The sequence below is a fragment of the Achroia grisella genome, unplaced genomic scaffold (genome assembly GCF_030625045.1).
Source record: "Achroia grisella isolate CSIRO2021 unplaced genomic scaffold, CSIRO_AGI_Agris_v1 utg848, whole genome shotgun sequence".
In the NCBI taxonomy this organism is placed as follows: Eukaryota; Metazoa; Arthropoda; class Insecta; order Lepidoptera; family Pyralidae; genus Achroia; species Achroia grisella.
Genome location: NW_026713041.1, coordinates 660,373 through 677,358, shown reverse-complemented (window position 1 = coordinate 677,358; position 16,986 = coordinate 660,373). Strand labels below are relative to the sequence as shown.

Below are 16,986 nucleotides of genomic sequence, written 5' to 3'. Positions count from 1 at the left end.
TCATATATTAAGACTTGTGAGATAAATATATGTTCTAAATTTCATAAACACATCTTAAACGCTTATTTACATATTAAGGTCCAAAAAGGGTAATTTTTATCACTGACTCACCTATAGATCTAAATTATAACGCACTTCCAGATGACCTAGAAAGTCCAAATTTGGCATGCAGATAGGCAATTAGGTAAAGGAAAAAATTATATTATACCCTTCGCAAGTTCTAAACCTGTTACTTGTTGGTTCCTATTTTATTATTAGTAGTAATTAGCCATCAAAATTAATAATTGGTATATGAGAACCAGCCAAGTCAGACCTTAGGCTATAATATATTATGCTGTTAAAAGAAGAAATTATATTTATGTTGTTATAAATAAATTTGAGTACTGACCATTGAACTTGGCATCCATTTAGATCTCACTTCTATTGTCGTTGAAGTGAACAACCAAGGCATATATCATAATATTGAACTTGGCTATCATTTCGCATTTACCTTTTTGATGTGATCTCCTTTAATATATGTATAACTAGTAATTGATTTAGTTCTGGAGTAAGACGTTACTTTTTTTTTATTTTAATGTTCTTAACACTTTCAGAATCGATTGAGGTCTTGTAAAAAACGGGAGTAAAAAATAGAAAAATAAATAAAGATTGTTTCGAATAAATATATTTATGTACAATACATATTGTATCATAATATTTAGCAGGTACACTTCGTTGCTTGTGGGTATATAATATCACTATTCTTATTAAAGACCTAAGTGCATTTTTGCATGAAACATGTCACAAGTAGAATATGCAAGAATACACTAAGTCTCTTAAGTAACTAAATTGTTACATATTCTAATAATAAGAAGTTACATTCAGTTCTTCGTTTTGATAGTTAATGTTTTTCCGTCCAGAGAGATGGGGCCGGTCGCCCATCGGCGGACGATGTTGCCCTTTGTCCCGTATTTAGTGCCTATAATTGAAACCCATGGGGAGGGTCCAGGTAGAGGTAATAGGGGAAGGACGTCGACTGGTGTGATTAGCGGTGCCGTCTGTAACAATGGTTGTACTACTGGAGCGTGGACGATGGGAGCGATCGGCGCTGCAATCGGCGCGTGCACAAGCGGCGCGCTTGCAGCAATTGGTTTCGTGATAATGGGCGTTATGGGCGCTGCTACTGGTAACGCGACCGAATGAATGTTAGGGCCGGTTCTCTTGACGACAGCGTTGAATCCCCTCAGCGGGTCAGCGGTGTACTCCACCACGCGTATGTTACCATCGGGCTCTACGAGGGAGTAAGCACCATGTACGACGTCGCCATTGCGGGCCTCCCACTGGCCCTTGTTGTCGCCTGTCGAGGGATCGTTCACGGCGTAGTTGAATCGGTAGCTTGGGTCCGACTATTGAAGAGAAATGTTAAATAATTAGATAATGATTGCGTTTTTCGTTTCGTTCTATACTTTTTGTGTTTTTTTTTTGTAATTATCTATACATTTTTTAAATCAAATATGAGATTGATTTGATTTACTCTACAAGTTTGAAAAAGTATTGTCTTTCATTTATTATTTCGTATCGTGTTTAGTATGAAAGTTTTCTGTTTGATGAAATAAAGAGTATATCTCTTTGCAATCTTTGGGAACATAAATGTCTTATTCCAAAAACTTTTCTTTTTACATACATAGTAGTAATGTTGGTGATGCTTTTATGAATGTTTTTGTCTTGATATCTTAAAGCGGGTTCTGGTTAAGCTTGGTGACTGCCAAAGTTAAGATATAGTACAGTATTTTTTTAATTTTATGAGCATACTTACAATTTTATCGATGGTGGCAATGGGCGCGTATGACAATGTCGCAGGCGGGTTCGCCAACACGACTCCTGCCAAAGCCAAAAGGCAAGGTACCTGCAAATATGTTCCAGTTAGTTTCGTATATTAATTATTTTTTAAAACAGTCCTCCAGTAGCTATTTTTGAGCTGTTTCTTAAATTATTCCTGTCTATAATCACAAAGGATTTAAATTGTATATTTGTAAATATAAGTCATATTATAAAGAGGGTTCATTAGATTATTTGTTTGTAATGAATAAACTTACAAATTACCTATAAATATAGTAAAAAAGATTTCATCTATGCTCAGCTATTTTATCAGAATGACAAGTGATATTATATATTAAATATAAATATATATATTATTTTATATTAAAATTATATATATATTTGTCATTCCTCGTATATATGTTAAACCGAAACAGGTAGCTAATATTTCTATTATCTGATAAATATGGTTAAGCTATACTGTACCAAGTAGTAGAAGCTTAATTATTTTTATATACATTTTAATATATTTATGATTTCACTTTATTGATAATGATGATTAATATATTGATTTAAATGATATTGTAATATTTGAAGTAAAACAATAAAACCAAAAAAATATTACCACAAAGAATGTGTTCATATTGTTAGCAAGGTATCCCGGTGAGCAAACAAAGTGCACTGTACTCACTGCAAGTACCAGTTGCGTATTTATACAACACTAATTATTCGACCCTGCTGTGCCCTGGTTTTTAATCCGAACACCTTTTTTCACGGATGAACCGCTACAGGACCACACTGGTATTATAATTCCAATTCTCTTAATTGTACATAACTGGTTACAATCCACGATTACGTGGGCGTTATTGCTTATATTGTGACACTCATAGTAATTTGCCGTAAATAATTTGCATAGCGAAATATTATTTACATTATGCGAAAGATTATAATAATATTAGCAGTAACAAATATACGATCTAGGAAAGATTAGAAAGCATAATTGACCGCGCTTTGTAATAAATAGATACTTTATATTAGTTTAATCGAAAGATCGCTAAAGCAAACTATATATTTTCATATTTTTTCTAACGCTGTGAAGTTCTACATCACAACATATTATGAGCACTAAGATCGGTAGTAATATAGAAACCTAATACCAATTACTAGGGTTGTCACCATTATTATATGGCAGTCGTAATTTTGGAGAGAGACGAACTTCTTAGCATTAATAGCAAGTATTTACCATGCGGGCGGGCGCCGAGTCCATCGTGTGGCAGGGAGGGAAACTCTGAGCATTTCCCGGGCCTTCTGATCCTGGTATAGGTTTAATGGGGGCCTTTTCTGACTTTATTAAAATCACGTGATAAACGTAAATTAATTCCAAGTATATATCTACACTCATTGGTTGAAGTCCATACTAATATTATAAATGCTTATCTGTGTCTATGTTTGTTGGTTACCTATTTACGACTAAATAGCTGAAAGAAATTAGACGAGAACTGAGAATTCACACCCATATTACTTATAGTGTTGAATTTATTTAAATAATCTATCCTTAGTCTTTGAGGTAAATTTATCGCCTATTTGTAAATACCCTATTATATTAACCCAAGGAAGCGAATCCTCGTTCATTTCTTTTTCCAATTTTGATACGGACTTTTCCATTAATCGCACTATGTTCTAGTCCTTGCAGCTTAATCTTTGTTCGTGTTTCAATTTAACCAAATAATATGCAAAGCACGTATTATTATATTGTTATATTAATGTATTTGCGGTATTAAAAATTTGGTTATAAAATTAAAATATACTTGCACTGATTTACAATAAGTATGCATTGTATTAAATTGTTTCTTATTATATAAGTAACCGGTTACAATATTATATCGACAGGATTTAAACCTGTCTATATTATAAATAAAATAAAATGATAAGTATTGCGGTACTAGTGCAAATATTTTAAGCAATTACAATGTGTATTAGCTTCGAAAATTTTACTCCATGTTACTTGATTCGTTAAGATTCCAAATCTAGCTATTCCAATAATACGTACTTCATATTTACTTTTTTAAATTAATTAGCCTTTTTTTTTCGATGTTATCTGTCGGCTTATCTTCTTCTTCTTATATATATATAAAATTCTCGTGTCACAATCTTCGTTACAATACTCCTCCCAAACGGCTTGACCGATATTTATGTAATTTTGTACTTAGTAAGTCTGATTATCAGCTATTATGTATTTTTCATGCCTCTAAGTGATAAGGGGACAATCCCTAATATTTTATTTTTATTTTTAGGACATTTTTTTATAATGTGTCATTAAAAATTGCACCCTTCTATCACAAACCCTATAACCAAACATTTAATAGCGATTTGTTTTATATATGAAAACAAAGTTTTCGGGGTGAACTAGTAATCTATAATTCTTTAATAATCTGTTAAACTTGAAGCATTGCACTCCGTAGCGAAGGGAGGTAAGGTTAACGACCGATCGATATCGATATCGGTCGATCATGTTGTGAAGGGAATCATACCTATGTTTATCTGTAGATACTTAGAAAACCCATGCTTTCATCTGTAAGCATTGGTTACCACTTTGGGTTGACTCTGAAAAGAGCTATGGGAATACACATGATGACTATTCTTAAAATACTTCTCTACAAATTGTTTTTTCTTATACCTTAATAGCAAACTTAAATAATTTATAGAAATGACGTCCAATTATGACATATGTGATGCTATTTTATCATTTCATTATTTAATGGATTTGTATTAATATTTTATATATTTAATTCTGCTACTATTAGCATGTGAGACCACAAATATTCAGTACGAAACCTCATCACCGCTACTAAATGCGTAATAACCTTCCCCATTAGTAATTATATTCCTATCTTTATTGGATAATTTACGTGTATCGTCTCTATATGAGGCATCATCAGGAAATTATTAGAGTTTCGATACAGTTCGGACGCCTAGTGTTGACTGTTGGGCGAACAAACTACGACTGTGATAGATAGCATACATATTATCATCACTCTGATCGCCATTATGAGAGCATACATTCTCTTTCAAATCTGGATACAAATATTAAGGTATATTATTTTTCCTTCTCAGTTCTTATGATAAGATTTGTTTATTAATTTAATTATAGTATTGTGTAATAGTTAGTCGTCCGGGATGCTTGAGACTGGGGGCTCCGTCCCACTCTATGTCCATCTCTATCTTTTGCCTCCGTTGTCTACACGAAGGCAGATCTGAACAAAGCGACCCATAGTCACAAAGTCATATCATGAAAGTCACTGAGTTTTGGCGTAATATAAATCAAGATCACCATTGACACGAAAGATGAAGAAGAATTAGAACAGTTTGGCATAATTAGATGAGGTGTGAGGGCAGTTGAAGTCGAATAAATAAGTAAATATTTTATATATTTAAAATATTTTTCTTTATTTTATATATTTACGCATACTATAAACAACGTTACAATCGTAATATAGCTAAATAGCACTGAAGACTAGTTGATTTTGGTTAGGTAAGTGCCATTATTGTATAAATATACATACCTACCTACCTACTTTACTACGTATGTAGTATAATTTCATATTCTTCTTATTTTGAACCGTATTACATCCAAAATGTATTTTCAATGTATTTTCTTAATTCTTAGGGTTGCTTTACCACGTACAGGTATAGGACCCGTTATCCACCTATGTTGTACATTATCGTTAACATATTTTTTACTGAGCACGGTTATATGTGGGCCAGTTGGTAGTAGGGGACCTGAAATTGGTACCCAACCTCCGTACGAGTGCGTGAAAGGGTCCCAGGGTAGACTAGATCGCCCAAAGTGAGTTGATTTCGGTAAAGTGATGGGTACCGTTGGAAGCGGTGATGCGCCGAATCCATAATTTAAGGGGGACACTAATATAGGAGTCAATGCATGGGAGGTTAATCCTAATAAATTAGGAAGAGGTATAGGTTGTAAAATAGTTTGAGCATTGACGGCTGCATTCAGTGCGGTCAGCGCGTTGGCAGTGTAGTCACCGATGGAAATAGCATCAGGTTGTGTATGTGATCCTTGAATATCTTGTTCCTCTGCGATATTTTCCGCCTTATCGTCCTTTGTTGAGGAGTCGCTCTCTACATGGATTGGATGTTCCTGTAATTATTTAAAAGATTAAATTTTACTACAATCATTAAGATTACCAAGACGCTTAAGAATTGTTTTGTTGTGTCCAAAATACCTAGCTTGGCTGCTTTTTATTAAACAGGACAGGAATATTAGTATTTTCAGCTTCACACTCAACAATCAGAACAATCGAGCCAAAGATAATAAATTTTGGTATGTCATTTTAGTAGGTTCTTAAAAATTATCTAAGCTAAACAATCACAGCATCGTCGTCTTATAAATTATTAATATCATCATAAACTTACAGCAAGTGGCAGCTCAGTACTTGTAGTCAGCTGTGCTGCTACCTCCAAAACACAGATTATCTGAAATAGAAATGCAAGACCATATTATATTACTAAAAAAATCACAAAAGTTAACCAAGCCAGTAAAACTGCAAGTGAGCAATAGTATTTCTAAATTGATTAATATGTAAAAATATAGTAGCCCGAAAGGCTGATAGATCACGTTAAGATTCATGAACAGATTAGAATTTGAGTTAAATCTAAAGTGTTTAATGAATTATTACCATCAGCCACGGATTCATTTCGTCAAGTAATATTGTTGAACTCTTGTAACATAATAGCGAAAATTACTTACACATTGCTTTTATATCATGTTAGATCTTCGGCAGGAGCGATGATAGACCAGTGAAACATGTTGTTATATGGACGTATGAAGCATGACCAGTTATCAAAGATTATGTGATTGTTAACAAAGTACGTAGTAAGTAGTATAGAAATGTGGTCAAGTGTAATTCGTTTACTTTATAAGAGGGTTTTTCTGATGTTTTGTTACACAATACTAATGACGAACTATGATGGCATATAATATTATTTTAAGTTTATTCATTTTTAGATACGTACGTAGGATGCAGTTCAGCCCTTTTTGCCTTTCTCTGTAAACACATTTTTGTGCTAAAGATTTGTTGATACTGTAACTTTTTAAAACCAAGTAATTATAGTAAATTATTTAGAACATACTTCATTTATTAATCCATGTCAAATTTTATTATTCGTTCTGATATCTCCATAATGCCTGCTATAGATTTAATGATAAAGGTTCTGTATAATTTTATGTTGGTTTTTGTTAGTTTATTATTAGGGAACCTTAAAATAGTAACTTGTATAAATATTTTTATGATTGAAAACGTAAGTTATTATTAAAAATTCGTCCTTCTTTACTATTACTTCCTCTTATAAATTACTATACTGCACAAAAAAGTAAATATATTTATATAAAATACGTTGGTATCCCACTTGTAACAAAATTAGCACAAACAAGTATAATCAAAATTGGTGTAGTTTTTTGCGAATATAACGTGTAATTTACTTCAAGTCTATAGATATGTTCTATCCCATGTGTTTATTATAATATTTTTCTTTGGTAGGTATATATGTAAGGAATCCAATGTATAATTTCATATTTTCAGTTTTTCTAATCCAAATAAAGATCTTATTACACTAATTCAATTCTGTTATAACATCCTTCTTTAGAGTTATGCCAATGTGCATTTAATTACGTAATTATTTGAAATTGATTTGCCCATTTATAGTAAATAGACACAATTAGACATATTTTTTTTTATTTAACTTATTATCGGCCTATTGTGTCATTTAATAAGCAAATTTATGTATTTCCCTTTCCTTTCCTATTTTAGAAAATACTCGTCGGGGTATTTTCTAAAATCCGATACAAACTATCATTCATGAATCACTCATGAATACATACATATTTATACTGTGCGAGGAATCGAACCCAGCGACCATCCAATAGTAAAGCGGTATGCTGAACCACTAGACCACCAAAGCTGTTAATTTTACAGTACCTCTGCATGCATTCTTCTGAATTTTATAGTACCTCTACATGGATTCTTCCGAATTTTAACTCTACATGGATTCTCCTGCCGTTGTTTCTGGTTCTGGTTCTTTTTTAGTCTTTTGAAGTTAATTCAGGACATTCTGAAGTAAATTATACACAACTATTGTTTACCACATAGTGGCTATGCTATATTCGTGCTAAATGTCGATTTTACATATTTACATAAATTAAATTAATTAACTTATCCTAATCTAAGGACTCTATCCAACAAGGCTCAACTAGTCGTAATATAGAGGACATGGCAGTATAGCAATGGACAACGGCATTGAAATTACAGAATCGTAATAGGATTTCAATATCTAATATTTATATCCGAGATTGGCCAAGTTACCGCCCCATAATGGGAGACTTGACAGATCTGCTCCTAATCCCACTCCAGGTGTTTTAAGCAGACCTCCCCCCAAGATATTCAAAGGGGAAGACAGGGGTCCTGATATAATTGGAGCAGACACCGGTGCTGATAAGTATGGCGCCGATTTTATAATGGGTGTAGGCAGAATCGGTACACTGGAAACTATTGGGGAGCGTAGAATTGGCGCAGGTAATATGGGTGTGATTGGCTTGCTAAGAATAGCTGGAGATGCAATTCCACCTAGTTGTCCGGTTATAAGTGGAGCGTTAGCCAAACCGCCATATTTAGCTACGGATCCTATTGTAATCGGACTAACCACAGGGCCGCTGCTTATAACAGGAATTGGAGCTTTATAAATGGGTGTAACGGGGGCTACAGGATGTAGATTCGGTCCCAAACGCTTGACGACTGCATTGAAACCTGACTTGTCGTCAGCCCAGTACTCCACCACACGAAGGCTGCCATCAGGCTCCACTAGCGAGTATGCTCCTAAAAATATTATTAAACAATTATTTATATATCTTACAAGTTAAACATGTCGCTACATTCGGTGTATGATTACCTTTAACTACGTCTCCGTCCCGTTTCTCCCATTGTGCTTTATTGTCTCCGGTGTGTGGGTCTTTTACGGCGTACTCAAATGCATATCTAGGATACGCCTGCATGGTGAAAAGAAAAAGTTAGTAAATTTTTACTACTTTACTTACTTTACCCAAACGTATAGACTTTGTACGAAATCGTTTGCGTACTTCTGTTTCCTCTATTGCAGTTACCAAGCAGCTTACTAATAAAATGTGGTTGAAGAATGAGGTAAGGCAGTGAACTTACAGATACGAGGCATGACATCGTTGTCTTCCCAGGAATAGAAGCTCCTAAGTGATACGTCGGGGATCATATAATAACGTGATGTCCGTGGTGCTATCTATATAAGCCATGTTTACCACTTAACATCAAATAACCTGTTAGCTTGTTTGCCATTCCACATATAGAAAAAAACTTTTAATGTTATTTCCACACTCACGTAATAATCGACCGAAGCATGTCCTGGTGCGTAGACAAGTCCACCCAAAGTGCCGTCGGCTTTGGTGGACACGGCTAGAGCGAGGAGACAAGATATCTGCAACATTCAGTATAACACTTCACCAATATTTCTTTTGCAAATGGCAAAAAATTAAAACTGTTAAAATAATCCAGAACTGACCGCAAATAACTTCATATTGACGGAGACGCACGGACTAGTTGATGACAAAAACGTACTGGCTGCGTATATGCAATGAAACTTAATTTATAGGTAAATTGCCTTAAACCTCAATGTCCTGATGTCTAACGGATGTGGACGTTTTAATGCGTGCGCTACTGTTGTCTGCAACAATAACAACGGAGGGTTGCATCAGGCTTCCTCATTTTCATATAGCCTTCACATGTGAAAACGTTCGCGTATACGCATCGAGAAGTTAAAAACAGGATGTCGGCTTTTGGCGGTTCTTAATGAATTTCAGAACAGATTAAGTAACAAAGTAAAATCCATTAATTCGTTATGTCAATTATCTTCTATCTGTATAAGTTTATTATATCAGAATATTATTGAGAAAATATTCTTGCGGCGCTTCTATAACATTCGGAAATCATAGAAGACTATACGTTGTCATAAATATGGGATGATATTTATTATAGTTCATATGGGTACACCTGCGGATCGCATATAGTCTAATTAAAAGATTAAATTTTATATTTGCAAGTAGTAATGTCAAAAACCAAAATTATCTATAGAAAGCTGCATTATCAGCGATTAAAATAGGCTATATTTGAAGGTAAAAAATACAGATAGACCGTACCGTATTTGCAGCCCTGCCGCGACTGACCGCTAGATATATAATATATGTAACTACATATATTTACGTTAATTAATTCGAAAATAATTTATTGACAGGTAGTCAATAAATTATTTTCTACATTATTAGTAATATGAAGTGTGCTGTGACAACTGCCGTTAATACTGTTAGTAAGACAGTACGAAGACGAGTGCTCAAAGCGTGTCCTCTTTGACGCAATGCAATGTTACCCAATTAATAGTATGACGATTTGCTCTAATTACGCTCACCCACCCATACTTATGTTTACCAACTTCACAATTCCACGCATACGGCACTAATGATGAGTACGCAAAAAGTCGACCGGTATCGGCCGGGAATTGCATGTGCTGTTAATTGTATAACACTATATATAATCTTGAACTTAATACTTGTAACCTTTATTATGTAACTTTTTATAATTGCATTACCATTATTATACTAGCTATATATGATTAGATATTTTTGTCACAAACTATCAGATGTTATCAAATTGAAATTCTAAAAACATTTGTTTGTGTAGAACATTTTAGTCAATTATGAGAGTCGAGTTTTTTGTATTATTGTTATTCTCTACCGTCCAGTCAGTTATGTTTATACAGTACAGTATAGCAAATCTAGATGCAGAAATACGCATCTGCAGCTTAAGACGTCGACCTTAGATATTATTATTATTTGCAGGCTTACAGCTGTCTGCCAGCGACAGTACTCGCCTCATGCGTGGAGAGCGTATGGTCGGCGGGTAGCGGAGGCCCGTCACAGACACAGCTGTCTCGGGCGCTATGGCTGTGGTGTGGAGCTCTAGGCGCCCGCGTCTGGTTGCCGCTGTTGCCCCGGGATGCCACGCGACACCCCGACACATCCCGCCACACATTCATGGCGAAGAGGATTATGTTGCCGTTCCATCTCAATATTTATCCGCTCAGTAAGTGTCGAAATTCAACCATAATAATTAATTCAACATTCAGTAAGACTATGAACAAACGATATTAAAGACAAACAATATTAATCTATTCTCAATTTGACCACAGACATAATAATAAACAAAAGAGTAATACTCTAACAAAACGCGTAATTTTCATAAAAATAGTTATTTACTTATGTTTTTTACAGCTATTTTATTCGACGATGCGATCCTGCTCGGCGCTGAAAACGACACGACCTTATATGCGTCTGATTCGAACTCGGTGTTTTCGCTACCGTTTTGTGTAGTTAACAGGACTGTAAGTTTTTTCTCCTTTATTTGTTTCACTGACGTTATTATTTGCTAATAACATATTGCCTTCAGTTCTGATTTGATTGTTTGAAAAATATAAATAAAACAGACATATACTATTTGTGTACATATAACAGTTATTGGCTGACTAATAAATTATTAACAAAATTATTTAAATAGCAAAAAACTTTGTCACCAAAGTCTAATGAAGAAAGAGAATAGAGCGATAAGTAGAGTTAAAAAAACATTCCAACTATCGTTTACCCAAACTTTATATAGTAATCTAATGTAAAACATGCTGATTTTAAATGTATATGTTTTATAGAGCCAAGTGTACCTTCACCAAATTCTACGCCAGCTGCTTCGAAGGAATTTAGGGTACCACGCGTGGGAGATCGCGCGATCGTGCTCAGAACTGCCATACTTCCCTCATTCACTGGAGTTGCTATTACACGAAGTGTTGGAGGAAGAGGCGACCAGTAAAGAACCTATACCAGATGCACAACTGCCCAGCATTATCGAGTTCGTTCACGAGTTCCCTGTCTATCTACAGGTCAGTTTTGAAATATTCGATTACTAGATATGTTATCAGAAGGTTTAACAACCCACTATTGTCCCTACTGCATGGAACGACCCCTGAAAGAGAATATTAACCATCAAAATATTATTATATTTGAGTCTTGCTTAATTTTTTGTTGAAATATAAAAGTTAGCTATAGAATTGAAGTTTAGTATTCTGAAGTGATAAGAGGTAATGAAATGTTCTAACATGGAGATTTTATTAATTACAATTTATATGTAATTAATTTGTAGTCTGTATTAATGAATATCTTTTAGACATCTTTTCGATATTCCAGGCGATTGTCAAACACAAACAAAATGATTGTTAGCTATCGGAGATAAACCTATTGTCGAGTTTGTTGAATGAATTAGAAATATTAATTTTATTTGCACGTACGAATTCATAACTCCAACCTTAATGGTTTAATAACACTATTATATCATTATATATGTAATACATTCCTTTATTTTCTCTGTTTCAGACAGTAGTACAATGCGCTAGAAAAACAGAGATAGCGCTATGGGCGTATTTGTTCTCAGCGGCCGGCAAGCCTAAAGAATTATTCCAAGAGTGCCTAGACAGGAAAATGTTGGACACTGCTGCCTCTTATCTCATTATATTACAGGTGATACTTAATTACTGATTGAAAAGTGCTAATGTAAATTTAATGCTTGATATATACTCGTAAATTTGCCGTTTTATTTTCACCTGACTAAGGTACTTACAGTTTTCTTATCAATTTACGTGATATTTTTTTCTGACCTTTACAATTGTAATATTTTAATGTCGTTTAGTAAAAAGCCGTTTATTTTAAAATACTTTTTGTATTTATTGAAAAATTATTAGTCTGACGGCCTCGTGCTCGTTTAGCACATCGCCTTACTTCCGATGGTCGCGGGTTCGATTACTCGCATGGTGTAAACTTTTGTATTCATGAGTATGCTTTTTTATATCTGGATGTTTTCTTTGTATGTTATGTATGATTTTTAAAAAAAATGTATGTATGTATTTATATCAGTTGTTTTAACTCGTAACACAAACTCTTCCATCACCACCATCAATAATTTAAGTAACACGTAAAGAGGAAGGGTCAACATAGTGTTATAGGTATAACAAGGGAAAATATTAGATCTATTAAAAATATTAACTATTAAAAAAACCTCCATAAGATAAGACTAAAGAGTAGAAACTACAGACATACGTGTGACGTAATTTATGATGATATGAATAATTTATGAATGAATGAATAATCTCTAAATATAAAGTTATTACTTTCTGTCAGAACCTTGAGAGTTCAGCAGTAAGCCGGCAACTAGCAACTCAGCTGCTGGATACAGCACTGCAGCATGAGCGCTGGGACCTCGCTAGGGACTTAGTGCGATTCCTCAGGGCGATAGGTATTGTTTTATTTATTCTAATAGCACATTATTATAACGTGTCACTTTCAGAGAGTCAGTTAGAAAAGTGGTCTGACACTATTTAATTTATGGTATATCTAATAATGTTTACAAACTACCGTTCCACCTCAATATTATAAATCGTAAATGAGAAGAATATCTAAAATATTCGTTATATCAAGGCATTTGTAAAACTAAGCTTTGTTTATTGAGGTTGAAGTTGGTCTAAGGTTTGTTATATCAAGTCACGTAACGTAAACACCTTGATATAATAAACTACTTCTACTAATAAATGAAATCACATTTCGATCAAGTTACTGTATATATTCCTTAATTCAAAACTAGAACCAGTAGCAATATGAATTACATGCTATGGGATTAAAAGTAATTTATTGGTGGGAACATTATATAAAGGTTTTGGGTTGATACAATTTGTTGATATAATTAGAGTTATTTACATTTTTTTATTGTTGAAACTTCTATTTTACATTGACTATTATGAACAATTGAAAGAGATTACGAAGAATATTATATGATAACGCACTCTTATAATTTAAAGGGTTCGTTATATTAAGGTTACACTGTATATTGTTTCACAGATCCAAACGACGTAGATTCACCTCGGAACTCAGTGAACGTTCAAGCGAAATACGGGCAGATTGCGCAATCCCAGACTGTTAGCCCCAACGCTGAAGATTTGTCCGTCATACTCGGCAGTATGCAGGTTAGACTACTATAATTGTTTCAAATTTTAATATTCTGTTGGGGAGAGAGAATTGCTAGTAATGGGGGCTAGAGAATTGTTAGTATGCGCGAATATGACAATACATATGTATATTTTCAATATCTAAGAAAAGGTATTCAGTTTAAAGTAAATAGCATTCAATTAAAACATAAACGTCCAAGAAATTTTACGTTTCCGTTATACATAGCAGAAAACAAGTACATGTTGTGTGTAACGAGTTTAGTCTTAAGCTTTACCATATATCCACCACCAAGGCAAGTGGTTAATGGAATGATGAATCGGTGATGCGGGGTTATGGATAATGGATAGATGCACCCGCTTCCGCTAACGGTTTACGCTGGCGGGCACAGTCATCATTTTGGGTTATTAGTCCACATTTTACTTTGGTGGAGGAGTGGAGGATAAAAAAAAGCATGAAATCTGGTCAGTTAGTCCATTTTGGCAAACGGCAACTAAGGATATAAAAAACTAAAAAAAAACATGTGATGCGTGATACCGCAGCTGTCGGGCGGTCGCGGTCGCAGCTTCAGTACGACTGTGAGTCCGCGCGAGCCGTCGCCGCCGGCCGCGGGGGGCGTGCCCGGGCCCGCGCCCGCGCCCCCCGCGCCCCCCGCACGAGCCACCGCCGCCGTCAAGCGCAAGAAGTCCGTGCCCGCACGCGCCGACAGGTCAGTATCTCTCATACATTTACATCATTTTAATAGATACGGGAGACGGCGATAAGCTGATGTTAAAGTTTGTATAAGTTGAAGCTAATACTGTAGCTACTCTGTTGCTAAACGTCTTTTAGATTTAAAATAGCAAATAGAGTACATATACTTTAGTTTTGGGCTTATATCTAACCTAATATTAAAACCTGTAAATGTGGCATATCATTATTTACCAGTTAACATTATGTATAAATAGCTGTGTCAGCGATATTACGAAATTTGTAATCTATGTGTTATTTCGATGTATAAGCTATATTACTGTAAAATTTCATTAAAATCCGTTCAATAGTTTTTGCGTTAAAGAGCATTTGTACTTTCATTCATCTATCCATCCATACTCACGAGCTTCCTCGTTTATAGATTATTATTATTAGAGTATCAAAATTAATTATACATTATTTGCAACATAAGATTCTTGCTAACGTGAACGCACTAATTACGTAATGACGTCACATATCCACCAGGGAGTCGTACAGCGGCACCGCGGAGGAGTTCTTCATCGACATGATGATCCAGCGCCACGCGCGCGTGCTGCTGTCGACGGCGCGGCTGCACGCGCTGGGCCGCATGGCGGCGGCGCTCGACCTGCACCTGGTGGCGCTGCTGGCCGGCGAGCGGGAGCGCGCCGCAAAGTTTGACTCGGCCGTGCACTGTCTGCGGCGCGTGCACGAAGACTTCGCCTGGCCCTACCCCACCGTGCAGCCCGAGGACACGCAGCAACTGCAGCGGAAGGGCAGCGCTGTGCCCAGTTAGTGTCACTCCTAATTGGCTTCGAATAATAATAGTATATATATATATATATACCAGTAGTTCGGAATAAAATAGAAATTAAAAAAACAGTTTGGACAATGATTATAGCAAAACTATATACGACTAGTATATAGTATAAAGATTTTTTAATCAGTGCATCGAATTACACTATGTATACAGAAAAAGTAATAAATCACACCGTTTCTTCACAATATTAGTGTAAATGTAACGTTAAACATCGTCAGAATTTAAAATTATTGTTTGAAATTTCTGAAGATATACTCAATTTAATATACACAAAAAAATATAGTCGAAATTGATTAACTTCTACGTCATACCACTGTATTGAATTGAAAATTAAGTGTAGTTAATAGTTTAATAATGTACGATAAAATGTTCAGGTTCGTACACACCGTCGGCGGAGTCAGATAGCCTGTGCGGCGATAGCGGATACATGAGCCTCCCGTTACGGACCGGGCTGCCCTTTACGGCCGGTGCTCCGCTCTCGCCTGGACCTGTCAGGTATCTACAGTCAAATCTCTTACACTTGCATTCGATACCCTCTGTCTTCGATACGTATAAAGTTAAAATAGTCTATTATTGATCCTAAATACTACGCCTCGTTTCATCCATTACCGTAAGTACACTGATTCATTAACAATTCTAAGAGTATTGTTTGTGTTTATAGTTCTGCGGGCGAGTGCAGCGTGGCGGAGGGCGGGTCGGCGGCGTGGGGCGGCGGCGCGCTGGATGCGGGCGAGGAGCGGCGCTACGCCGCGCTCATGGAGCGCCTGCACCACCACCAGGCCGAGCGCACGCCGCACACCGCGCACGTGCAGCTCAGGTACGAGGGGGGCGGGCGAGGAGCGGCGCTACGCCGCGCTCATGGAGCGCCTGCACCACCACCAGGCCGAGCGCACGCCGCACACCGCGCACGTGCAGCTCAGGTACGTGGGGGGCGGGCGAGGAGCGGCGCTACGCCGCGCTCATGGAGCGCCTGCACCACCACCAGGCCGAGCGCACGCCGCACACCGCGCACGTGCAGCTCAGGTACGAGGGGGCGGGCGAGGAGCGGCGCTACGCCGCGCTCATGGAGCGCCTGCACCACCACCAGGCCGAGCGCACGCCGCACACCGCGCACGTGCAGCTCAGGTACGAGGGGGGCGGGCGAGGAGCGGCGCTACGCCGCGCTCATGGAGCGCCTGCACCACCACCAGGCCGAGCGCACGCCGCACACCGCGCACGTGCAGCTCAGGTACGAGGGGGGCGGGCGAGGAGCGGCGCTACGCCGCGCTCATGGAGCGCCTGCACCACCACCAGGCCGAGCGCACGCCGCACACCGCGCACGTGCAGCTCAGGTACGAGGGGGGCGGGCGAGGAGCGGCGCTACGCCGCGCTCATGGAGCGCCTGCACCACCACCAGGCCGAGCGCACGCCGCACACCGCGCACGTGCAGCCACCGAGGGGGCGGGCGAGGAGCGGCGCTACGCCGCGCTCATGGAGCGCCTGCACCACCACCAGGCCGAGCGCACGCCGCACACCGCGCACGTGCAGCTCA

General features: G+C 37.2%; 1 protein-coding gene across 1 annotated transcript in view; it reads left to right on the top strand.

Moving 5' to 3' along the window:
* LOC131852406 (guanine nucleotide exchange factor subunit Rich) overlaps nt 1–16,986 on the top strand; it is a 30,977-nt gene that overhangs the window by 11,445 nt on the left and 2,546 nt on the right. The window contains exons 16-25 of the mRNA XM_059203083.1: nt 10,730–10,973; nt 11,162–11,271; nt 11,590–11,817; nt 12,308–12,451; nt 13,109–13,223; nt 13,823–13,947; nt 14,470–14,636; nt 15,143–15,426; nt 15,830–15,950; nt 16,117–16,272. Of these exons, the coding sequence (XP_059059066.1) occupies nt 10,730–10,973; nt 11,162–11,271; nt 11,590–11,817; nt 12,308–12,451; nt 13,109–13,223; nt 13,823–13,947; nt 14,470–14,636; nt 15,143–15,426; nt 15,830–15,950; nt 16,117–16,272 (1,694 nt within the window). The remainder of the gene's footprint in view (nt 1–10,729; nt 10,974–11,161; nt 11,272–11,589; nt 11,818–12,307; nt 12,452–13,108; nt 13,224–13,822; nt 13,948–14,469; nt 14,637–15,142; nt 15,427–15,829; nt 15,951–16,116; nt 16,273–16,986) is intronic.